Raw genomic sequence first — 26,481 nt, forward strand, 5'->3', positions numbered from 1 at the left:
GGAGCGCGGCCACCTCCGCGGCCCGCGCCCCGCCTCCCGCGCTGCTCGCGTGGCAGTGGCCGTGGCCGTACGAGCCTCAATGTCCGCAGGGGACCCTCCTTTTTTATCGCTGCTTTGCTGTTATTGTGACTCATTTGACTAAAAATGCAAGTGAGGGGGGAATGGAAGGAAATGTAATGCGTCCTTGCTACAGAAGAACGGACGTTATTTCTGATTTTCTTGTCTGTAGTCCAGCTAAGAATGCCTCCCCTTCGGGGAATCTTAAACGAACTGCTAAGCAACCCCCCTTTGTACTAGTCTAATATGCGAAATTCTTAATTTTCAATTCTAACTCAGATGGAAGGGATTTGAAGTAAGCACCTTAGTAGACACATTGTCTAAACATCTTTTGCTGCAGCTTAATTCCTCTAGTTTAAAAAATAGAGAATTAGAACTTTTTGGACAGTTTTCCTGAGAATCGTTTTGTTCAAATGTCTTAACAATTTCATCACCTTTTGAGTGTCTCTCTGTTAGAAAAATCACTGCTATGCGTTCTTTTTTCTACATAAAAATGTATTTAATGTCCGTGTGTGCGCGCGTATATGTGTATGTGGCAAGCCTCCGGACACCGATATTAATCCCCTGCATGATGCAAACCCGTAGTGCCATGTACTTTCTATATTACCATCCTGCCTGCTTCACACCCTCCTGCCCAGCCCTTGGGGAGCTCTGCTGCCTGGTTTACGGGGCTTTACGCAAGGACTGTTTCCTTCCAGCAGTGCTGACTGCCTGGGGTGCTCCGTGCAGAATCGGGCCTCGGAGAGTCCGTTCTGCACTTTTTAGTTAATCGCAGCGTCTCACCAACTATGTAGGATTACTAGGAGGAGGTTGCAAACTCATTTACTAAGGGTTACTTATTCGGTTCTCTGGCCTATTGGGTTTTTATAAAAAGTATTTATTTCTAGTGTCCTTTTAAGGTAATTGTGAAAGCTAAGCTGACCTTATCTCGCATTAAAGGAACTTGCTACATAGTATAGGTACCATCTTTTTGGTGCATCTTTAAAAATAAAAGCCTGTGGTACCCCTCTGGGAGAGAGCCAGAGAGAGTCACAGGGACTTAGCCTGACTAGGGTGCCCTTGTCTTTCAGGCCCCGTGGTCCTCAGCACGCCTGCCCAGCTCATCGCTCCCGTGGTGGTGGCCAAAGGGACTCTCTCGATCACCACAACAGAAATCTACTTCGAGGTAGATGAGGATGACCCTGCCTTCAAAAAGATCGACTCTAAAGTGAGTTAAAGTGATTAGGCTACAGGACTGGTGGCTTTGTGGGAGGAAGTGTTTTTCAATTTTGCTGGGTTTTAAATGACAGTGGGGGAGGGGAGCAGATTCCCATCTTTCTCATAGAAAATAAAATGAGTGAAGTAACACATGCTTTATTTTATGGAATTGAAGACTATATTAACGATTTTAAATTCTGTATTACCAGAGCAGGCACATTTTAACAGTCTGTCTATGAGTGCCTTTGTGTGCATTTGGGCAGATTTGGTAGGTAAGCCAATTGCTCCCAAGTCCCTGTGGTACAGAATCTGAGGCTCTCTGAGAAGACTGAGAAGGGTTTTATGAAATTTCTTATTGAGATCACTTTTAATTTCCAAAAATGTAGATTGCAGTGTGAATTATTATTGATTGAAAGGTTATAAGGAAACTGCAGGGAGGGGGATACATTTAGATATAAATTAATCTCCATTATTACATCCATTTTTTATATCCTGAAATAAGAATGGGTTTTACATATGAATTTAAAAGAAAGAGAAACTGATTATCTGGAGAGTTGTTACTTAAAATGTGTATATACTAGCACTGGGATGTTTAAAGTTTGTATTCTTCTCTGGGTGTAATGCCAGAAAATACACATTTGGAGGATTTGAAATGCATATTTTGTTTTGTTTTTTTATGTCTTGTGTAGATTTAAAAACCTGGATATTAGGGCAGCTCTACACCTCTGCATGTTCTTCTGCAATCAATTTTATTGTTATTTTAACTTGTATGTTATGTATAATTTGTAAACTTTTTTTCCTGAGGTTAAGAATTCAAGGACAGAAGTGTCATGCTAGATATTTAAGAATCATTTTACAAATGTCTTCCTTTAAAGTAGTTTTGAGAAACAATTATTCTAAAATAGTCAAAGACAAATGCTCCCATAGATCCAGAACTTTGTCCTTTCTATTTAAATTTTATATACAAATAAAGCATTATAAAATGCTATTTATAGAATAGCAATTGAAATTCTAAAATTTACCCCCACCTGAATGAACTAATAACCTTAAGGCCATAGGTGATTCGCTCTTCTCAGCACTTGTTGACTATTAAAACACTCTCTGAAAGATTGTTACAGAACTTCTTTCATTTCTAGATCCAAAAGAATTGGATTTTACAAATAAGTGTAAATATAATGTATTTGACTTTAAATAATTTAACGTTTGTCTTTATGCTTTTATTATTAGCTAGCCCTACAAAGTAAAAAGGAATTTTGGATTTCTGATTAATTTACTCAGCTATTTGAACACTGCATAAAATAAGGTCAGACGTTAACTGGTCAGAAATTACCTTCATTTTATTAGCAAGCATAGTTTTCATTTACAAATTTCAAAATTTTCATGATTTTGATTAGTTCATTTCAGTGAGTTAGTCTGATTTTTAATTCAGCAGTCTTCACTGTCATAACATTTTTTTCCTTATATCATCAAAAATGGCACAGAAATACTATCCTAGAAGAGCAAGCTTTCATGGGTAGATTTAAATTGTGTCTGTCATGGAAAGAAATAGTCTTAAAGTAAGTTAGAAAGTGAGAGTATACTGTTATCTTTTGTAGCTCCTCAAAAAACACTGTAATGTTTAAAATATTCAAGTGGGTTCAATTTTCAAAATGAAGTATTACATCTTTTCAAAGAAAAACAACTTAAAGTGACACACAACTTTTATTTTACCTCTTTATTAGCTTCTAATTAAATAAAAACCAGCAACAGAAATTAAAATCTAAATCTCAAAAGTAATTATCCAGTGTATTTCAAGTGCATTTTTCAAATATATAATTCAGATATTCAAGCGTTATTATATACGCTGAATTCAAATTTCTTTGACTATATTTAAATAACATTTCAAGTATATTTATGGAATGTTAGAAATAGAACAAGCAATATATTTGAAACAAAATGTAAACTTTTAAAAGTTCAGACACTTTCAAAGACAGATAAAGTACGGGGAGGAAATCTACCTTTAAATGTTATCTTTGTTAGAGGAAAATGTCTGGAAGTATTCAAAATGGCAATTTAACTTCTGTTCACCAAATCACAAAACACAAACATCCACACTTCAAAGACAATGTAAGATCACAATATTTGTTACAAATAAAAATATACATTATACTTTCCTTCAGATGGCATATCCAAATCATGTTTACTCACAGACAGATGCACCTAAGTCACCAAGATTGTTATAATCCTTTGATAGTTAGGCAGAGTGTTCCCTGTGGTCTTGCATTACAGCTGGGTTGTTTTCGGGGTGTCATTGTGTACTTTCCAAGAGAATTATGAAATCCTTTGTAAAGAAGTCTCTAATACTTGTGGTTTGGGGTTTTCCTTTATCTGCTTTCCCCACTGTTTTTCTCCCCTTGGAGGGGTGGGTGAGATGATGCCTAAGCATTGTATTATTCCTTTTTAAGGAAGAGATTGTTTGCACTGTCAAATGGTATATTAGGGATCGAATAGGAAGTGTACACTTAATTAGGATTTTGAGAAGAGTAATCACGTTTCGGCTGTTCTCTAAAGTTTTTCCAAACTTTTTGGGTTGGTCAGGATCTCTCTTGCCAGTCGCCACGTTTGTTTGGCAGCGTTCTCTAGCGCAGAGTGAGGTTTGCCTTGAAACAGGTCTAGGTTAGGTAGGAAGTAGTGAGGGCACCGCCGGCACTGCAGACAGGAGATAAGTTGCAGCAAAATGCCATTGAGCCGATCGCCCAGGCAAGACTCGTCCCAGTCGGACTCCCGGGGATGCTTTTCACACTCATAGGAAACCAGAGTCTTCATGTGGTAATTGTTCAGGGGCTGGCCAGGCAGTTCCAGGTGGCGGTCCCGCAAGGTTTTGAGGATGGACAGGCATTTCTTTCTGCAACCCCCCATCTGCAGTCTGTTCTCCGCTTCCGCGAACTGCAGCACCCAGGCGTCGCTCTCCGCCGAGCTCTGCTTGCCGGCCAGGGAGTGGCACTCCTTGGACAAGAGATTGAACCCTTCCGCTTTGACCTCCGCCACCCGGTTGGGTCCCGGCCAGGGGATGTGGGGAAGTGGCCAGTGGGCAGCACTCCTCGGCCAGATCCCGGTGCATTTAAATGCAGGGGTGATCTGGACCACATACCGATCTCGGATTCGCAGTTTCACTTCGCTGGTGTCTGCCACCATCTTTACCACATCCCTGTAGCTACATTTGTCCACTGCTTGAGCCACCAACGTCTGAAACCTGGACCGGATTTTGCGCGCCGAGAGGTAGCCGGAGGCGGTAATGAATTCCACCCAGAGGGACATGCTCCTTTTGCGCCCGTCGCTCAACTTCAGCACCGCGCAGCCGGGCAGCGAGCCGTCATCCACAAAGTTAAAAACCCCCATTTGGTTAAGGTAAAGCACCACCTCAAATTCGGTGGGGGAGATGACCTCCAAGCCCTCATAGCGGTTGTCCATTTCGTTGAGGGAGCTGATAAAGCGGGGCTCCTGCACTTCCACTTCTTTCAGCACGTCGGACACGACTTTGCAGACTTCCCGGATAGTTTTAGCAATGGCAGCTTTCCTGGCTTGGCATTTTTCGTTGTAGTATTTGTTCAGATGGTACACCAGCTTGGCCTGGGCCGCGATCATGTTGGGGCAGAGATCCGGATTGTACACCGGAGTCTCGCAGTAGGCTGTGGGATCCAATGCGGCTGCTACAGCTGGAGCCAACTTCGTGCAGAAACGGCCCAGCGCTCTGAGCGTCTCCAAACCGGTCCGGACGCGCCGCTGCGGGGGTTCTAGTTGCCGCGGTCCCCTCCTTGTGTCTAGGTGCCCAGCGACTCTTAAAGTGAAACACTGTCCCCCTCCCCCTTTCTCGGCCTCTCTTCCTCTTTTAAAGAATCCTGGTGGGAGAGAAATGCATTGAGAGAACCCCTTCTCAGTTATAAAAACAAAGTTGCGCTGATACCCAGCAAGGCTCTTCAGGAATCAAAATAAACCCTTTCCGTCTTTATTTACCCTTTCCGAGAGTCATTGTGTGTGCAAGACTGTTAATCAGGTAGAGGAAAAGTGTGCTGAGTGTGTCAGGGGTGAGTGTGCGTATGTATATGTCAGAAGAAGCTGCTGTCGGTTTGTCTCAGAGCCCAGACGCACTCGTGTGGAAATTATAAAGGCAGGGCCAGGCAGGCTGGCGGCCAATCGCCACTGGGCTCGTCACGACAGCCTCCTTCGGCTCCAGCCAGGCTAATTAATCCCCCTCATGGATATAGGCACAGGAACTAAAGGTAGGAGGCTGCTGCAGGCAGAAACCCACCGAGGCCACCTAGACACTTTTGGAAATCAAGAGGAATCTCTCAGCTTTGGTATTACTTGAATCATACTGACATTTTGAAAAACACTTGGCAAAGTGGTACTCTTGGTGCTGAAAACCCTATTTGTCTTTTTACCGCTGAAATGCATATACAGGTGTATGAATGGCCATCCATCAATTAGTGAACTAGTTGGGGTTTTCTAAGACAAGAGTCACTAACTTACATTTAGAGGAAGAAGATCATTAATGTCTGTTAATCCTGGAGGTCTTTTAAAATACAAGTTGAAAGTTTGCTCTTTCCTGATTATGCAGGTTGGCTTTCTGGATGTTCCTATATGTTAGAATGATTTTTTAAAATATTATGCAATGTGTTGGGGCAGATCATGTTGGGGCAGAGATCCAGATTTTATTTGTACCTCATTTACAGTTATTGAGAGGGATCCAAAAGTTATTGCTAAGTGTGTTAGATATTGTCTACCCCACTTTAAGTTAGGGTGTTTAAAAAATGTTCAGTACACCTCTCCCTCCTCTTTGTACTGTGGTAGGCTTGCCCAACATTACAAGTGGGACACTAAGTTTTGTATGCATTGATAGAAATATTTGAAAAATCAATTACCTCTGTGGAGAGATTATTAACATATGTTCATAATGAGCTGTATGTGAAATTCAAGAAAGATAACTGAAATGAGACCTACTGGCACACACCTTTCCTGAAAATTTGCAGGTTTGGGTTTTCTTGCTCATTTTTACAGACGTATAATTAAGGATATATCTCCTCTCTTAAGTGTCCTTAGTGCTGACCTGACATGATTAAGATTTTAAAAGAAAATTAAGTTACAGTCATCCAGGATTTTTAATTAAATATCATTTTGGGAAAATTAGAAAGAAATCAACATTTCCAAATTTGGAACCTTGAAACAGAGGAGGAAATGGATTTATATAGAATTTTTTTGTGGTACCAATTATGTCCTTAATGTACTAGTAAAGGAAAGAAATACTACTTAGGGTTATGCAGTGGTTTTAAAACCTAGGCAGATTTTTAATCGCCAACCTTTAATTTAGATGCCCTCGCTTTCAAATTAAGAATATTTCCAGCAAAATCCTCTAATGCCTGGTAACAATTTTGTAGGCGCTTTCTTTCAGAACAACTTTTAACAAGATTCTTGTTCAGGGCCCCCAATTTTTACTCAATCTTTTGATTGGGGGGCGGGGGTGGCGACAGCAGAGCATCACAAAGCCACCTATTATTTACTTTCTCGTTATCCAAGAGAGATACATTCTGATTTAACTTAAAATAGTACATTAGATTTGGAGCTTACAGCATTCATCTGCGCTATTCCTCGAGAACCTTCCATTCCCTCCTGGACTGGGGTTGGGATCACCGCACGCCCCTCCCCACTTTGCCGGCTTTGCGGGTGAATGCACTGCTACCTTTTGGCAGTAGGAAGAGGAAGCAAATCTGAGCGGAAGAACCCACGGCCACTAAGGCGAAGATGTGCGTTGGTCTCTGGGGAAAAGCCACCTCTGTGCTTCATTCAGCGCAGGTCCCCATATACTTCCCGCTGGTCCCCTCTCTCCCGCTACTCCGCATTCCCGGACCGTCCTTTCCCCTCTCTGTTCTCAATCCCACAGGCTTTATTTCTGTAAGCCGTTATTTTAAAACCTTACTCGGTGTGCCGGGTTTCTTCACGTCCGTTGATAGCCTCCGTCTCTGCCCACGCACCTCTCAGCCTGGGCCCACATGTGGTTGAAGCCAAACCGGCGCTTGCTGACCGCTGTCCGCGGCCCCTGCGCCCTGCGCGCTCCCCCTGGGGTTCAGGCTAGAGTTGCTTGGACTGGACTCACCTCTCCATTTCTTGGGCCACCTGCATATTTCCCAGGTTATCGAGAACCTGACGCAGCCTGGGACGTGGAGGCCCGAGGCCGTTCCGGGGACCGTGGCAGGGCCGTCCTGTCGGGTCTAACGCAAAGGGCGGGAGGGCGGGAGGGCGGGAGGGCGGCCGGCGGGCCTTGCTGCAGCCAGGCGCGCAGGTGGCGCATCTTCAGGGCGCACTGTGAGGCTTAATTGGGTTAAAGCAGCTAAACACTGAAGCACTTTGTGCAAACTAATTGGTGTAACCGGGGCCTTTTCCTAACGATTTGCACTTTGAAGAAGAAAAATGGATGTTGAGAAAAGGACTAAGAAACGCGTTAGCCCTCCAGTGTTCCACGAAAGTGAAGTCCTTCCGTTTCAAGGACACAGAGAGTGTTTACTGATCTGCTTCCTATAGCACCCTGCTTCGCCCAGGGCACTGACAGTGATTTACATAACATAGGACTCACCCACCCGCCATTATCTCTGGGTGTAAACTGTAATACTCCAGTGCAAGTACTGCTTGTTGCTGCATCACAGTGATTTTCATTTGAACACGTTAAATGAATTGCTTTCTGTATCTGAACCTTTCCAAAGATCTCATAAACCTCTCAACTATTGAAGGGAAAATCAAACTGTTCTGAGGAGTGTGCTTTCTATCCCTTACTTCTTTTTATTGAAATAACCTATGGAGAGGAACTTAAAAGATATAGGAAATTTTTGGTATAATTTAGCCTTTTTAAATCAAGGTTTTGGAGTTAGATTTGTTTTATGGGAGTAACTTAACTATTGTATAGTAAAAATTTTTTTGCAATATCAATTGCCCCATTGAACTACTTACTTTAAATGATTACTTAATACATGGAGATAGCTTAAAATCAATTTATTTACTTATATGAAAACTTTATAAAACAACTCGAATGACACCAGTCTTATATGTTTTTACTATGAATATAATCTTAGTACTAGAATAAAAGCTTGTGTGTGTCCCATGCTTTAGGATATGTGTTAATTGTTTTCATTGGTATTCTATGCAGACATGTTTGACATGAGCTAATAATAGAATGATAATTGAAGAAAACTGACCTAATTGAAGGGGGGAGGGAGGAATCAAGAACCTCATGATTTAATGAAAATTTGAGATGCTTACATTTGAATGGTATTTTAAGGACTAACCAATTCAATTTTTTTTTTTTTCATTTCATTTACCTAGTTTACTAGGCAGCCTTGATTTAAAAGATACCACTTAGGAAAAAAAGTCCAAAGAAGTCACAAGCTTACCATTATCATAAATTTTGGTACTTATTAATGAATATAAAACAAATACTGTGATTTTTAACAATTCAAAGCATTCAAAATAACAATGGCAAAATATTTTTCCGTAAGTGCTATTTCCTAGGTAACTTATCCCCATTTTGTTATATTATATTATGGGATAAACAAAGTAATGTAAAAATAGTCACCTTATTAGGTTTAAAGAAAAAGTCTATTATGTTGAGAAATGTAGAACTGCAAGGTTTGTATTTTTTAAAAAATCTAATTTAAATTTGAATTACATGTTCATAAATTTAAGCACTTGTGACTTTTCATCTGGAAAAATTTATCTGTTAGTGGATGTGCACACACATGTTAAATGTTCACAAATATATTGTTTTGTGTTTTTTCATTATCTGCTGGTTGCTATTCTGGTCCCAAATATTCATGAATTTAAAGCTTTATTTTTTAATATGTACTTATTACACTGGGGAGATAAAAGGAATATGAAGTTGAGTTTATTGAATTATTTATCCCTATTGCTGGAGTGGCTTTGAAGGCTTATTGTAAGCATTTGATTTCTACCCCCCTCTTCTTTCTTTCTTTTTTTTTTTTTTTTTTTAATGTACCCAGGCTACTTCATCTGTTTTATTCTGCCAGACATAATGTATTTCCTTTTTTTTTTTTTTTTTTTACACTAGAGAAATTAAAGACAGATATTTGTACAGGGTTTTCTTTATGTGTCACATTAAATAAAGTAAAATAGAGGGAGTATTTCTGGTAATCTAATTTGATGGCATCCATACCTTTTGTCCTAGTGTGACTCCTGGTATAATAACATTTGAAACAAAGTAACTTGAGAGCTTCAAAAGTTTCAGTGATTTCTTGAAATGATTATTTTATATTTTAATATCAGCTTTATGACAAAGTAAAGCAAAGAATTGAGGTCACTGTACAATTTAGACCCTATTTTATTTCTTCAACCAGAGCATCCTGATAATTATAGTTAATTTTTAAAAAAGCATTTTCTTAATTCTTCACTTGAATCATCAAGCTGTTCCCTCAGTTGTCCTCATCCTTATAGTACACAATCAAATAGGTTTGTAGTAGGGAGTACTTTTATTTTTCCTACAGTGTTGCTTAGTAAACATGTTCTTGGTGCTAATAAATGTTGAAAAGAAAATAACTTTGAGATTAAAACTGAAAGTTGGAAGTGTACTTACTTTTTGTCACCACTCTTACATTTGCAGATTTGAGCTGATGCTGGATAACTGTCCAAATCTTTTCTTTGGATAGGAAACTAAATTTAAAGCTTGGGTTATTTAGATAATTGTCTCAGTTTCTTAACTTCATTTGCATTAATATGTACTAATTACACTGGGGAGATAAAAAGAATATGAAGTTGAGTTTATTGGATTATGTATTCCAACACAGAGGTACAGGATATTTTAAGTTGCATCTGTAAACTGAAAAACTTGGGGGTGAGAGTGATCAATGAAAATATTTTCTTATTGCTCAAAATAAATGTGATCTAACCCTTTCCAAACATATGAGGATATTGGGGCTAGTCATTCATTGATTATTATGGAGCAAGTGTTGTTTCCAATATTCTAGTTCCTCATAAAGCTTTTAAAGGTCACTGTTATCTTTATAAACTCTAAAATTAAATTCATATTATTAGATTTCAGTTTATAATTTTTATTTGGATATTCTAAACATATTCTAACAGGATAATTGGGGTCCTGTGATTCTTTCCTATATGAAAATTATGCATTCCATAATCTATAACTAACATACTAGTAGATTTACAGACATTTGCCTGTAAGCCTGCCTCCTTGGCACTTTAGTACCGAGGAGTTTTATTGCACATAGAGAAAACAATGGAAGCAGATGTAATTAGGGTTTGCTAATCTGTACATTTGTAGTGGGTCATCCAGGACTGCATAGCTCTCATCACTGTACTGTACTATATGTGATTAAGCCACTGAAGATATTCAGCATGACCTTGAGGCTAACATATGGTATGTAGATAACCAACTTCCAGTGATTGCATGTCTAAAACAATCTTTGCTATTTCTAAATTTATAGTTTTGCAGCTTATTTTTTTTTTCAAATTTTTATTAAGGTATTATATGTGTACATATCTTACCATTGCTTGCAGCTTATTTTTTAATTGAACAAAGCAATTCCTCTAAACTAGGATTTACTTTTTTAATGATCAGTAACTGTAGTGATAATAAAAGGATTACTTTAAATAAAAACTATTACCTTTTATCATGTATATTATATGCAATAAAATACTATAAGTGATTTACAGAAAAAAGGAAATTCATTTATAAATAGAAACTTTCTTTATAGATTTACATGTAAATGTAGAAATTGCAACATTATCTGAGAATAGATCACCTAAATAATATTTCATTTCCACTTATGATTATTTTCACTATTATAATATTTTATTATAATAATGTGTACTATTTCTTAAAAACACAATTTTCCATATAATGATTTGTCAAAAATATAATTACAAATTCTAAGTAGATAATACTTTTAAATCTACATATGTTTATTGATTTTATCTAAACATCTAGTTCTAATCAAAGCATAAAGAGCATAGGGTTTGTAAGACAATATTTCTAATAAAAAGTTATGAACGCATTGAAATGAAAAGTATAAAGTAATTTTATTTTTATGTCAAATCTTTTATTATTTTAAGTACATTTCATGAATGTATGATTTGCATACAGCAGTATTTAATCTTACGATTTTTTTCCATATGAATGTGCCATTTTATGAATTCTGACAAATATATACAACCATATAGCATTAGTCTGGCACAGATATAGAACATTTCTATTGCCATATTTTATTTTTAATCTGTAAATTCTATGATTCATTTATAAATGTCTGGGTGTCTTAATATTTTATAAAACAAAACTCTTTAGACTGTAAAAACCTTTATTTAGTCCCCTAGAATTTATTATTTAATCATGCTTCTAATTTAAAACCAGTTTTAATGAGAGAGCAGCACTGAAGTAGAGGCAGAATATAAAATAATATTTCAGATATACTAACAACAGGTTTACAATTTTTGTTTTACTTAAAATTTGTTTAATTTTAATATATGTGACATTAATGATTGGTAAAAGATTCTTTTTTTCAAAGGAACTGCCAATATTTGTTATGCTAGCATGAATGTATGTATTAGACTTGTGAATATAGTTTACAGTTTGCATGTCAAGATATGTATTAAGAAATGGGTTTTCATATAAATGAGCAACATTGAGACATTTGTAATGATACTAGCTTTATGTCATTAGAGAAATAAATCTTATCTCAACATTTAAATTACATTTTACTTTACATTTTCAGTAAATTAATCCTTTCTTTGAGAGTTGGGAAACAAGGCCAAGAAGTTTATTAGAGCTAATATTAATTAATATACATACATTCTTGGGACATATGTTACTAATCCTAATTTTGTATAAATATATGTCATTTAAATTTAGATGTTTATAAATACCCCAAAGAATTCTAAAATTTTAGGAGCATAAACATTTTTATTGATAATAATGCTTTTTAAATTATTTTACCTTTTTACAACTTTGAATAGTGCACTAAGTCTCTATTTCTTCCCTCAAGATATACTTACTTAAATGCTTTCTGTATTATATCTTTATTTGGCAATCACAATAGAAAATTTAATGCAATGCATGCTTACTGGCCTACTAAGAAAGAAGTTATTGCTTCTTAATAATCTTAAAGTATTTTTAGGAAGTATACTCTTTTTATGCTTTGCAAAATAGCCTGTGCATGCAAATTATATGTACACACACACACACACACACACACACACACACACACACAGCCCCAGTGTTTCAGACAGTAAAAGATTGAATTGGCCTCTATACATTTTTTATGTTAACCTGTTAAAAGGAAACAGCTACTAAATATAGGGTTCTTTTCACCACCAGGATGTAATATCACATCTGCAAGATTTTTTCATAATAACCATACAGTTTTCAATAATACCTTCAGAGATTGCAGCTAAATGGATTTTCAAATAATAGTAACTGGAAATTTCTACCGTATTTATCCAGTCATGTATACTATGACAGTTTTGAATGTCATGAACTTTTAATTGTAAAGTTGAGAAGTTTAAAAATTTCTAGCTATTCTGTCCATAGAAACAAAATTATATTGCTCCATCATCACATACACAATGTTCATGCGTATATAAAAACACCTACACTTATTTAAAATTGTTTTTTACTTTTTTGCACCAGACCAAGGTTAAATTTTTTGCAACCTAAACCTGTATTTTATAAGCAAATTGCATAACTCACTTGGATAAAAAGTGAGGTTTGGGGGGCTTTATTGTTTTTGCTTCTTTTCTAGCAAATTCAGTTCTTCATTTGTTTTGCTCTCCACGCTGCATTAGCACAGTTTTCCCCTGTGTGCATCTGCCAGTGTACAATTTAGCCACGGGCATCTGTAGACCTTGTGGTGATCAGTATTGCAGGCAAAAGCCATATGTGTTTAAATTTTTAAAAAATCTCTTTATTTCATTTGCTGTTTTAACTGGATGGATAACTTTTGTGCCTCAAGACAGAAGAAGAAAAAATACAGAAATAATTAATTGCCTCTATTCTTGAGGCAGCTTCATTTCCCCCTCCACTATGGAATGCTTGTCAGCTTTCCTGATAAATGACTGCATGTATTTGCATAGATTTTACATTAACACAAAAATTAGTTTTATTTGTGGAAAACTAGTTTACATAATAATATAAGACCTAGTGTTATTGATTATGTTTCCAAGCATTGATGATTTTGTAAAGGGATTGTAGGTTCTTATTTTTTAAAGACCTGATTGATCCATTTCTTAATTTAAACTTTCTTTGCTTTAGATAGTTTTGCATTAATAAGATAAAAATATTTATAAAATGTTAAAGTTTTAAAAATTATTTTCTGGATATGTTAACCACAGCTATTTCAGACACAGTTAGTAGCACTCACGTGGTTAAAAGATTCTGAATTTAAACTTTTGGCATGGACTATTTTAAAATATTTATTATCAATTATATACACCTCAAATAGTTGAAGTATTGCATCTATGTGAATGATTTACATTTCATATTCATGCTATCAAAAGGACAGATACTTCATTGGATATGCTTATTCCTGATGCATTGTTTACAACCAAATTTAAAATATATCTGAGAACTATTCTCTCCATCTTCAATCTGTTTTCTTGAATATACTTAATCCAATTTTGAAGAAAATCACTCTGCTTGAGCTACTTGGGTACTGAAAACAATTCTCCCTCTCTAAGTGGCAGGCGGTAGATGTTTATTCATGTAATCTGGCATCTTGTTGTCTAGAAGCAATCTGCTAATTATATGTGCTATCACTGTATTATCCATGTTATGGAAAATCCAAATATGTTCACTGCTGTTACTTACTTCCCAAATATTTTCATAAAATATACTTGATCCTCAGGAAACATACTATACTTAATGGCATCCTAAACCAAGAGTGTCTTTGCCACTTCTTGATTCTGGGACACCCTGGGTGCCAGCTGTCAAAGCTCAGCTAATGATGACAAATACCCCTCTCTATGCAGATTGCAGAGCTCACAGGCTGCTGTGCAAGACAACCAGATTACCTTTTCTCAGATAGTAACTTAACCTTTTAAACTCATGTAGAATGAAGTGATAAGCTATGATAGTTTCAATTTCTGTATCTTTCAAAACTAAAATCAGAACTATATCAAATTACACTGGCTCACTTTTTCTAATTTTTTAATTTAGGCTCCACCTGTTCCAAATAAATGGTTCTATATATTATTTTTTTAAGACTGGATTATTCCAATATAATTGTTGTTAAATCAGAACTATATCAAATAACACTGACTCACTTTTTCTAATTTTTGAATTTTTGTATAGCCAACAATGCTTTACCCTTGAGTGCTATAATATTCTTAAATGAGAAACTCTAGGTAAGATATACTTCACAAACACACTAGAATATGCATTTGAACTCTGAATATAATTTAGATAGTGTGGATTATTGAGAAAATTGTCTAGATTGTTTAGGCCAGAAAATAGGCTGGTAAAAAATTTTGAGGAAAAATGTATCCTTTCCTTTTCTTCACCTGAACCTTAGAACCTCTGTGCTCTTGCTGTGTGATTGGCCCCTTCTGTTCCAAAGAAATGGTTCTAAATATTATTCCTTTAAGACTCTGGATTATTCCAAAATAACTTAGAGAATAACTGTTGCTAATGATTATTTTTTCTATTTTCAAAAGAGCTTTTGTTTTAAGTTGTTAAATTTTTCTATAGAAATTTGTTTTTGTGTTATGATACATAAACCTACATGGACTATTCAAAATAAAAATTAACACCATTAATGAATGAACATCGTTAACCATAATGTTATGCAGAGGGGGTATAAATTGCATATTAAATGGGGTAATAGTTTACAATTGCAACATTCATCTTCATTTATAGAATACTTTTATATGCATTAACGCATTTGATACTTAAAGTAATTTTTTGAGTTGAGAGAAATGGGTGATAAAGAATGAGCATAACTCAATGAGTATTTAATCTCTTTTAATCATCACAACAAATACCTATTTCCATGTACAAATAAAGAGACAGGTTTAAAAAGGTTCATTGTTTTAACAAGGGACATACTAGTAATTCCAGAAACAGGTCTGTCTGACTTCGGTTGCTCTTAACACTACAATATCTAGAACACATATTACGGAGGTATGTATGTATATGTATGTATGCATGAATGCATGCATGTATGTCCTGTCTGTACCCAGAAATAATTTTTAGCGACTGGGATATAAGTATTATTCTGAAAAGAAACTATAGACTTACATTTACTTAAGAATATGATTGTTTGATGAGTTATAAAGGTTAAGTTCTTTATAGAAGGCTTTTAATTAAGTAAATATTGAGATTTTTTATGCTATGAGTTTTATTTTATGATAATGTATTGATCTATCACATGAGGAGAAAGTAGGAAATATACATACTATTAATGAATATCAAATTGGACTAATTCACCTAAAGAACCACTTCATTGTAAAACTTAAGATTATTGAGATGTACCTTTATAAAATGATGAAGAGAAACAATTACTTCAGCTATCACTTGAGTAAATTATCTTTGTACTTTTCTTTTATGCTATTTTATACTACACTTTCTTTTATACTATTTTCTTTTATACATATAGCTTTACGCTGTGACCTTTCAGTTGAAGATACATGAAAACTCCCTTTTATCATCAATTTAAATAGAATCATTTCAAGAATGCTGCGAATGTCAGCTGTTTTTATTCCTTGGTAATTTTTTTTCTTTGGTATGGATACTATACAAGGATTTTTTTCAATGATACATCTGATTTTTCCATTTCATGAATTTTAATTATAGAATCTAAACTAATAAAAGAGAAACATGCAAATTAACCATCACTCCGCTATGCCCACCAGCCAATCAGAGCGAGTATGCACATTAACCCAGCAAAAGATGGCAGTTAATTTGCATACACAGACTGAGTGAAGACTGAAGACAGCATAGAAGGAAGAGGGAGGGAAAGCGGAAAGTGAGACGGCGGTGGCGGCGGGAGGGAAAGTGCAGGGAGGATGGTGGCTGTGGGAGGGAAAGCATGGGGGATGGGGGGAGCAGCAGCAGCAGCGGAGGGAGGAAAAGTGTGGGGTGGTGGCCAGAGGGAAATCATGGGGCAGCACTGACTGCGGGAGGGAAAGCGCGGGGTGGGGGGCAGAGGCAGCGGGAGGGAAGGGAAAGCATGGGGAGTGGGAGGGGTGACGGTGGTGGGAGGGAAGCCCGCGGAAGCCCTGTTCTTGCAGGAATCTTCCTGCAATGGACCTCTAGTTCTACTTATAATTACCAATCAGTACTAATGCTTAATAATTTTTAAATATTACACTGCATATAATTATATAGAATTTAAGTGAATACTTAAATAAAAGTATCATGCAATTAATGCTGGGAGGAAGAAACTAATTCTGCCTCAGAATTCAGACATTTTATATCAGGGCAGGAGGAAAATATAATGCAACCCTGCTCATTAACTGTCTGAATATTCTCTACAGCACCAGTAAGGAATGGTCATCTAACCTCTTTTACCTCCATTGATGAGAAATTCACTATCTACTCAGATAGCTACTTGCACTTACATACAGTTCTAATTATTAGAAAGCTCTTCCTGATATTGAACCAAAATCTTTTTCCTTGGAAGTTTCCCTTTTAGTGCCTCTTTTTCTTGTCTTGTACTATCCTTTTAACAGAAAAAATTCCTTTAAATTCAGTATTTAAGATATCAAATTGCATATGCTTTGAGCTTCCAGCCATGACACCTATAGCATATTCTAAGTCACCTTCAGCATTCAGGACCCATTCTCGTACATCATTTTCTTTAAGTGTGGTGCCTAGAATTCATTACTGCCAGAGTGGATTGGTGAATATAGAATAGAGAGGCCTCTATTAAGTGAAACATGGCCATATTAACTTTGGGGGGTAGCTTTATAACCCTGTTGGTAAATGCTAGGCTATGTGTACACAAACAACAAGTATCTTATTTGTTTAAAAATATGTTACTGGGGTCCTAAGTACCTAACTTTTACCCAACTCATTTTATATTGCTATTTTTAGCTATGTTTATATGATTTGATTTATAATAGCTAGTTAGGTATTATTATTTTGAATATGGATTAATAAGCATGATAGTTTCATTCTTAAACATTTTCATAGGCTACATATAGAACACCCATAGCAAAACTGAATTTAACTATAATATATTTACTGTTTTGTCTCAGCCTAGGTATTTAAAGAGACTGATCTACTTAATAAGGTATCTGGATAGATTAACTTCACTAAATATTCCACAGCCTTTGTATAGTTCCTTGCTGTACACTTTAAATACTAGTTTTTTAATGACTTTATCAAATTATATAACTAATAATCTCCATTAGGTATGAAGAATATACTTTTTGTAACTTGACATTTATGAATTTTGTTTTGTCAACTTTTTTTTTTACCTACAAATGGAACCTACAAGTTCCCCTTATGCTTAAATAATGCACAGAAAAACTAATAAAATGAATAAATGTTAATATAAATAAGTGTGTATTATTGGAATAATTTTCATATTGACTCATGAATAGTTCTACTTTTGATTTAACATTAATTTCTAAATAATTTAGCATGAGTGGAGGTAAATGCTTTTTAAAAGTGATGCATTTAATAAAGTTGAAATCAATGTAAAAACTTTTAATGAAGCTAAAATTGTCTCACAAATCAGAACCCATTCTGCTCTATTATTTTCTTCAAAAGCAGTGCCTAGAACTGAATATACTGTAACCCAGAATGAATGTAAAGAAGACTCCATAAAGTAATGAATACACTGCTGGAAAAACATATTCAGAAGAGTAAGTAGTAAAAGGTGACCAATATTAAGTAAGTAATTGATAAAGTACAAAGTGCATTTATTTTATTTCACCATGAATTGTGGAAAAGAAAACATATCTCATAACTTTTTGTGTTATTTATTTTAAAGCCTTAAATTTCTCTAAGTTTAGGCCTTCTTTTTTATTTGCCAACTTCTTTTCCTAAATAAGGATATGCCATTAATACTTTATTTACTATTGCTGTGACATCTAGGTAATAAAACTCAAAGACAGCTTGCCTCAGATTTGGCTTTCTTGCAGTTTGTGCCTTGAATGGAGAATAAGGAAGACCAGTGCTTTTACAAAAGAAACATTCTCTAGCTGAGCTGTTCCATCTGTTTCATTTGGTGGCTTATGCAATAAGAGGTGTTATCACATGAATCTAAATGCACACGCAGTTGTTTTATGAACTCTTTCTGTGCACTGAGCAGTTTATAAGTTGCCTACTCTATTGTATGTCAGTCCCAGCTGACCCAAGTACATTCTGCTGAGCATATTTGGGGGGATAATTAGATCTAATGAAGCCTGGAACACAGCTAATTCTCCAAGTGATTTATTTGTATCGTCTTGTCTGATTCCTAAGAATTCTCCAAATAATAATCCATGACACTTATTTTTTTTCCTAGCACTGTGTTGATACAGTTACTCTATTTTTATGTTTGTTTGATGGGCATTAAAAATAAATTAGGTATTTGAAATGATGCAAAGCATATTTCAAAGAAAAAGTATATATTATGCGTTAGCATCCTTGGTTGAGGAGAATGCCAGTTCTTTGTCGTCTTTTGTTTTTGTTACTATTTCAAAATGTTTGTGGCACTTGAATTAATAATGGGATAGAAAACCTCATGTGATAATAGCCTCTTTTATAAACCTGTAATGGTGGGAATAAAACCTACAAGCAAAATTATTAATGGAAGATTCCTATTTCTGAATTAGTTTCCCAAGGAAATAAGTTGTTTTGTTTGTTTATATCCTATGAATAGCCTTTATGTTTTAAAGCTGTTAATATGGCTTCACTGTACCAGCAATGCTGACAATGACATTTCTCTACATGCCCTCACCAAGTAGTCAGTGATTCAGTGGTCTGTAACACTTTAAATCCCATTGACTCGTTTTCCTTTCCTGTTATAACTGTTTCAGTGAGTGGCACTTTTGTTGTGCAGGTTAAAATCTGGTAGCTTAACTGAGGGCATACTAGAATGAGGATAGGCATAGTTGCCAACAAAAGAAGGCTATAACTCTACTGAAGCCTTACACTCGGTAAATAAGATACTCTCTTCAGGTAGGTGTTTTTGTAATATATGTCTGAATAGGTCTCCTGTTGTCTAGAAGCTGTAGCAGACTTCATTAAGAATTGTGACTTTTACCTGTTTGGTATCAATATTTAATATTCATCATACTCTAGAACACAGATAACAAATACCTTAAGGACACGTACCACTTTATTAGGTGCACTGAAATACCTAAAATAGTGTATATCATCAACTTCACTGCCTAAGCACTGACCCAGGAACTAGTTGGAGAGTCTTGATGATCATTACAAGCCATTTAATGCTGCCTCTGATAAATTCTAGTCTTAAATTATGCCCTGACCTAATGTGTTACTCTTCCTCTTATTTTACCCTCTGCATGAAAGTCAACTAAACACTCAAATATCAGGTCTTTGAACCTTGAAGAAAAAAGTTCTAGATCATTGTTATTGCTTGGGATTCAAGAACATTTATTTTTGTTTTTACATTTTCAAAAGTGACAAAGAATGAACTGATAAAATTAGTATTTAATTTTTATTATATTCTAGGTACTGTGCCAGGTGCTTGATCTGTATTATTGCACCTTCATTCCTTCAACAACACCATGAAGTAGATATTACTACAGTACTATCATTTCATTGTTAAGATACTGAAACATAGAGAAGTCAAGTATCTGTTCCAAGTTTACAAAGCCAGGAGTTTGCAGAGTTGGTATTTTTCAGCCAGCCCTTCTGCATCCAGATTCTAAGGCCCACTTTCTTAATCATAACACTAAACTTATTTTAAGTTTGTTTTCTCACCTGTAAACTAGAGATAATAATATCTACATCATAAGATTATTGCATGCATTAAATAATTTAATATACATTAAAAGCTTAGATTTTTTTTTTTTTTTTTTACCCAAGTCCATATAGTAGTTGTAGAGCTAGGATTCAAGTTCAGTTTTTTTTTTGTCTTTAGACTCCTTAGCTTATCTAGCATAGTGCTTAGGTAAATATTAGTTGAATGAATAATTACATGAGTATCATTGTCCCTGTACTTCCCAATGGAAGACTTTTTAGTTTTGCTGGTTGTTTCAATAGCACAGGGTGAGTGAAAGAATGATTATTCATTCTATACTTTACAATAAAGTACATTCATGAATCCCAAATTTATTTCTTCAGGCAAGACCTTTTCTCTCATCTTCAAACTCATTTATTCAGCTGTCTTCTCTACATCGTCTCACATATGTAGGATGCATAGCAAACACAACATATCCAAACTGAGCACCTGTTCTTCAACCAACCCAGGCTGATCCTCCTGCAGTCACTGTGCCTCAGTAAATGGCACCTTCTTTCCAGTTGCTTAGGCCAAACTTGGCTGCCAGCCTTGAATCCTCTTTTGCTTTCATACTTCACAACCAGTTCATCTGCAAATCTACCAAAATCTGACCACCTTTCACCAACTGTAGCTTCAGTCCTGGTCAAGTCACCAGCATCTCTTATTTGTATTATTAGTTATCTGAGAGATGTCCTGGCTTCCTTCTTTATTCCCATGCTTGCTGTACCATTATACTCTTTTCTCAATATAGCAAGCAGACAGATTTATTAAAAATAAAAGGTAGATCATGCTACCCTTAAGTTCAGAATTCCAAAATGGCTTCCCATCTCAGAGTAAAAGTCTACATCTTTAAAATGACTTATCAGTGCTCTGGCCAGTGTGGCTCAGTTGGTTAAAGTGTTACCCCCTGCATCAAAGGGTCTCAGGTTTGATCCCTGGTCAGGGTGCATACAGGAGGTAATCAATCGATGTTTCTCTCTTGCTCTCCCCCATTCCCTTCCCCTCTCTAAAAAAAAAATAATAATAAATAAATAAATAAATAAATAAATACTACTGCCCTAGCAGTGTGGTTCAGCTGGTTGAAGTGTCATCCCGTGTACCAAGGGGTGGTGGGTTGGATACCTGATCAGGGGACAGGCCCGGGTTTTGGGTTCGATCCCTAGTAGGTGGCATGCAGGAAGCAGCCAATTGGTGTTTCCCTCTCTCTCCCTTTCCCTTCTCTTCTCTCTAAAATAAGAAAAAACCAACAACAACAAAACCAAACTCATATCCTCAAAGATTAAAATGATTTTTTAGCTCTATAACAATACCTTTCCACCCTATTTCCCCCATACCCTCCTGACATCACCTACTACTGTCACTATTACTTTGTATTCACTGAGCAAGCACATTGTCACCCACTCCCATTAGGGTCTATGTAATTGTTGATTCCTCTGTGTGGAACTCTTGGCTCCCAGTATCTGCATGTTTTCCCTCACACTCTTCAGTACATGCCCTGGCTGGTGTGGCTCAGTTGGTTGGACGTTGCCACCTGTATTGAAGAATTGCTAGTTTGATTCCTAGTCAGGACATATGCTTGGCTTGCAGGCTTGATCTTCTGAAGCAGGTGTGCAGAAGTCAGCAGATCAATGCTTCACTCTTTCTCTCTCTCTCTCTCTCTCTCTCTCTCTCTCTCTCTCTCTCTCTCTCTCTATCTCTATCTCCCTCTCCCTTCCTTTCTCTCTTAAAAAAATCAATAAAAATATTTTTAAATATAAGTATATCCCACCAACTCTCTCTGTCCCCTTCTTTGCCTACATTTTCCCCTACAACTTATCACTATCTGACATGTTTTTTACTTATTTATCATGATTATTAATGACTCTCTCCCCTTATTTCAATGTAAGCTCTTGGTTAAGGCAAAGATTTTGTCTCTTCATTGCTGCATACCCAGAATCTAAAACAGTACCTGCCTTATAATAGTGCTCAATAAATATCTGTTTAAATGAAGGAAGGAAGAAAGGAAAAGATGAAGAGAGGGAAAATGATAAGAAAGCAAGAACTAAGGAAAGGACGTAATCAGTTTATTCTGTTAATATTATCTATAATAATAAAAGCGTAATGTGCTAATTAGACTGAACAGCCAACTGACCTTCTGGATGTCCTTTTGGATTAAGCCTCAGCTGTGAGAGCCAAGCCCCTTGCACGAATTTCATGCATTGGGCCTCTAGTGTTTATAATAAGGCTTGAAACAGCACTTAAAGATTATTTTAACCTCTTAATTTACAAATCATCATGGCCTCTTGACATTGTTGACCTCCTTCTTTTTGAAATGTTCTCCTCTTAACAAAAATATTAGCTATTTAACACATATATGATGTAAGACCTCATGCTAAAAACTTGATTTGTGCAGCAAGTGGGTTTTTTTCCTATGGCCCCAGAATTGGCATCTGGAACCCTGAGCTGAGAGCAAAGAAACATTCAATACCTCGCTTTCCAATGAGCTGAAAACAATTGAGGCTAGATAATGGAGCTTATATTCCAGTGGGGAGGCATTAAGTTAACAAATAAGCCTATAAGCAAGTAGAAAATATGTAGCATGTCAGGTGGTGATAAATGCTCTGAGGGATAGGTATTACTATCTCACTTTTTAAAAAAAATATATTTTATTGATATTTTACAGAGAGGAAGGGAGAGGGATAGAGAGCTAGAAACATCGATGAGAGAGAAACATCGATCAGCTGCCTCCTACACACCTCCCACTGGGGATGTGCCTGCAACCAAGGTACATGCCCTTGACCGGAATCGAACCCGGGACCCTTCAGTCCGCAGGCCGACACTCTATCCACTGAGCCAAACCGGTTTCGGCACTATCTCACTTTTTGAGATAAGAAAAGTGAAGCTTAGAAAATTTATTTAAGATCCTCTAGCTGGAGGTGGGACTTAAAGCCATTCTTTGTGACTTCAACATCCATGTATTGAATTATGATGTTCTACTCACTACCTCCATTCATTATCATGTTTTGCCTCTTACTTCAATCACTGATTTTTCACCATTAACTTGACTCCTTTTTTTCTTCTCTAATCCCCTAAATATGAGTATATTCTTTTTAAGTACGTTTTTATTGATTTCATAGAGAGGAAAGGAGAGGGAGACAGAGATAGAAACACCATGAGAAGAGAGAATCATTGACTGGCTGCCTCCTGCATGCCCCCTACTCGGGATCGAGCCTGCAACCCGAGCATATGCCCAAACCAGAATGTAACAAGGACCACTGAGCAACACTGGCCAGGCTAAATATGAGTATATTCTTTAGTTTATTGTTGTTTTATGGTTATGTAACTTGAATTACCATCTCTGTGTAGGTGTGTCACAAACCTATGCCTCCATTTCTGCTCTCTGTTAATTCATCACTGTCATTTTCTACTCCTTGGTGGATGTCTTCCAAATTGATGCCCCTGTTCTCTCCATGCTTTCATACCTCCTTCCTCTCAAGTACAAGTAGAAGTCAAAAGTTTTTCTTGAGGGATGCTATCTCTCATTTCTCCCTTTGTTATTGTCATTGACTTGAGCCATTGTTATAATTTCAGATACTTGACATCTTAGGTATTATTGACCCCTCTCTCACTTTTTGCTCCTTCTCTACCACCCCATACCCTATTAATCACCAGGTGTTGCAAATTCTCCTTCTTTCCTAGTATCTTTCATTTGTATTCTTGTCACACCCACCACCATCACCCTAGTTCAAGTTTTTATCGCTATTATTGGATTGTGGCTCCCTGTTTCTATCTTTCCCTTCTCTAGTCTATCATAAAGAATGCTGCTGGATTGACTTTCTCAGAGACCACTTCTATCATGTTAATCTCCTGTTCAAAGACCTTAGATTGACTCACAAGTTTCATGAGAGGGAGGAAGATAGGGAAGGGAAGGGAGGGCAGGGCAAGAAAGGGAGGGGAATGAAAGGGGTAGAAGGAAGGAAAAGAGACCCTTCTGGTATTCAAAGTGTTACTGGCAAAATGAGACCTCAGTTATTGTCTTCTTGAAGGGAAAAATTCAATCAAGAGACAAAGTGAACACAGCAAGCAAGAATTTATTGGTTGCAGCAAAAGCACACTCAGGACAGAGAAACAAGGAAGGGCTTAGCATAGAAGAAGCAGCGGGAAATCCTAGGCGGGGCTGCTTTGGCTCACTGGGAAGTCAGAGAAAAGGCCCTCTTGGAGACTGGCTCATGGTTAGCCTGGGGTGAGCTGCTGCTGCCCATCGCTCCTCTGGTTGCAAGCCTGCTGGGCTCCTTTAGGATTTAGGAGATGCATGCCTGTGGGGGAAGAAGTGGGAGAAGAAGTGGGAAAAGGGAATGGTGGAGGCTGCTCCCCAGAGGGAGAGCATTCAGGGGTCCCCAAACTATGGCCCGCGGGCCACATGTGGCCCACTGAGGACATTCATCTGGCCCGCCAGGTGCCGCTGCCTGTCCTGCTCAGCAGCTGACTCGTCCTGGGCCCCCAGTGCGCATAGGAATTTGTTCATAGTTTTTTTTTTTAAACGATAGTCCAGCCCTCCAATGGTCTGAGGGACAGTGAACTGGCCCCCTGTTTAAAAAGTTTGAGGACCCTGAGGTCCTTTGTCTTGAGGCTTTTATTTCTCTCTTGCATGCTGGAATCTTTGGTGAGTTCTCAGGGGAAGTTCTCAATAGAATATTCATCAGCTGCCCAGGTGTGTCCTTTCAGGATTGTCCTTTCCATTGATTGGTCCGCCCCAGGCAGGGGGTCATAAGTAAGTGCAGCTCTTCCTCAGGCAGCCATGGCTTGTCTGGTTTTGCTGCTTTTCTGAGCCTGAAGCTGAAATATAACTGAGGCCTAGACATTATATTTAGGGAGAAAAGGGTAGGAGGTCTAAACCGCATGACCAGTGATGTACTTTGGGAGGAATGGTTACCCTGAGAATGAGGTCCTTCTTTTCCCAGTTTTGCCCATTGCTAAGCACCCAGGGCTTTCCTCCCGCGTGACCTTCTATACCTGTCCCATAGTCCTTGCTCTGCTCATGTCTAACTGCCTACTACAAAAGCACTGCACTATATGATCACAGCAATATTCCAATATTAACTTTTTGACATCCATTCTTGCATTCTCTACTACAGATTAATTATTTTTCCAGACACAATTCTTAACTTTCTTTCTCTGCCTTCAGAGTTATACTTCTTCCTTAAGATTAAATGTAGCCTGTGATCTTCCTAATTAAAAATGGTCTTTCCGCCGAAACCGGTTTGGCTCAGTGGATAGAGCGTCGGCCTGCGAACTGAAAGGTCCCGGGTTCGATTCCGGTCAAGGGCATGTACCTTGGTTGCGGGCACATCCCCAGTGGGAGGTGTGCAGGAGGCAGCTGATCGATGTTTCTCTCTCATCGATGTTTCTAGCTCTCTATCCCTCTCCCTTCCTCTCTGTGAAATATCAATAAAATATATTAAAAAAAATAAAAACTAAAAATGGTCTTTTCTTCTCAGTAATCTTAATATCACTCAACTTTTCTAGGCTTGGTATAATGTAGATGAGTGCTATAAAAAAAACTTATTTAAATGTGTAAATGTTTTTGTCTCCCAAATGGATTCAGAATTCCTGAATGATAAGTAAAATTTAACTCTTCCCTACCCCAAAATGGCTAGTATCAAACTGTATGCACAGTGGAAGATCCACACATAATTGTTGGGTGATAAAACTTATCTTAATTGTAAGGTATCAAAAATGTAGGAGAAAGATTAAGGCATATCTAGTAATTTCAAGAAAAACTGATGACAACATAGTCATTACTTCTATAGTAGCCAATACTTCTATAGACTGATTATAATTAAATTGGATTAACTCACTTTCAAACATCATATTTCATCCAAGAGAACTATAATAATATAACATATGGTCCACTAGACTACCTGGCTGGCTTCTGTTTTCTTTCCTGATATATTATTAAAAATCAAAATTTGGTAAGTAGATTGACATTCTGCATAGCCATCTCAATCTGCCACTGTTATATTGGTGTCAAGGATCAATTTCTGGGTCTCTTTTCTGCCTTATGCTGCCCACAAGTGCCAGTTCAGAACCTTCTTTTATCATCAGATGGGTTCTTCCCTAAAGGCACTCATCCCTCAACACAATTCAAATAAATGTCTTCAGGAAAATTTAGAGAGATTTGAAATAATTATTTTCATCACTTCAATACTCATGAATTATGAAATCTCTAGTAATAAATATGTGTACAGTAATATTTGAAAATTATAATTATTTGACTGCTGGTGAAAAATGGATATCTTACCTTGGC

General features: G+C 36.9%; 1 protein-coding gene across 8 annotated transcripts in view; it reads left to right on the plus strand.

Moving 5' to 3' along the window:
• NBEA (neurobeachin) overlaps positions 1 to 26,481 on the plus strand; it is a 954,039-nt gene that overhangs the window by 652,767 nt on the left and 274,791 nt on the right. For 3 of the 8 annotated variants that reach the window (XM_080658500.1, XM_080658501.1, XM_080658502.1), the window contains one exon: positions 1,128 to 1,264. In XM_080658500.1, the coding sequence (XP_080514626.1) occupies positions 1,128 to 1,264 (137 nt within the window). Of the gene's footprint in view, positions 1 to 38; positions 353 to 743; positions 1,017 to 1,127; positions 1,265 to 2,577; positions 4,642 to 18,013; positions 18,109 to 26,481 lie in introns of those variants that run through there. The other 5 variants (XM_080658504.1, XM_080658506.1, XM_080658505.1 and 2 more) reach the window with 5 other exon arrangements.

Source organism: Plecotus auritus (genome assembly GCF_963455305.1).
Source record: "Plecotus auritus genome assembly, chromosome: 3".
NCBI lineage: Eukaryota > Metazoa > Chordata > Mammalia > Chiroptera > Vespertilionidae > Plecotus > Plecotus auritus.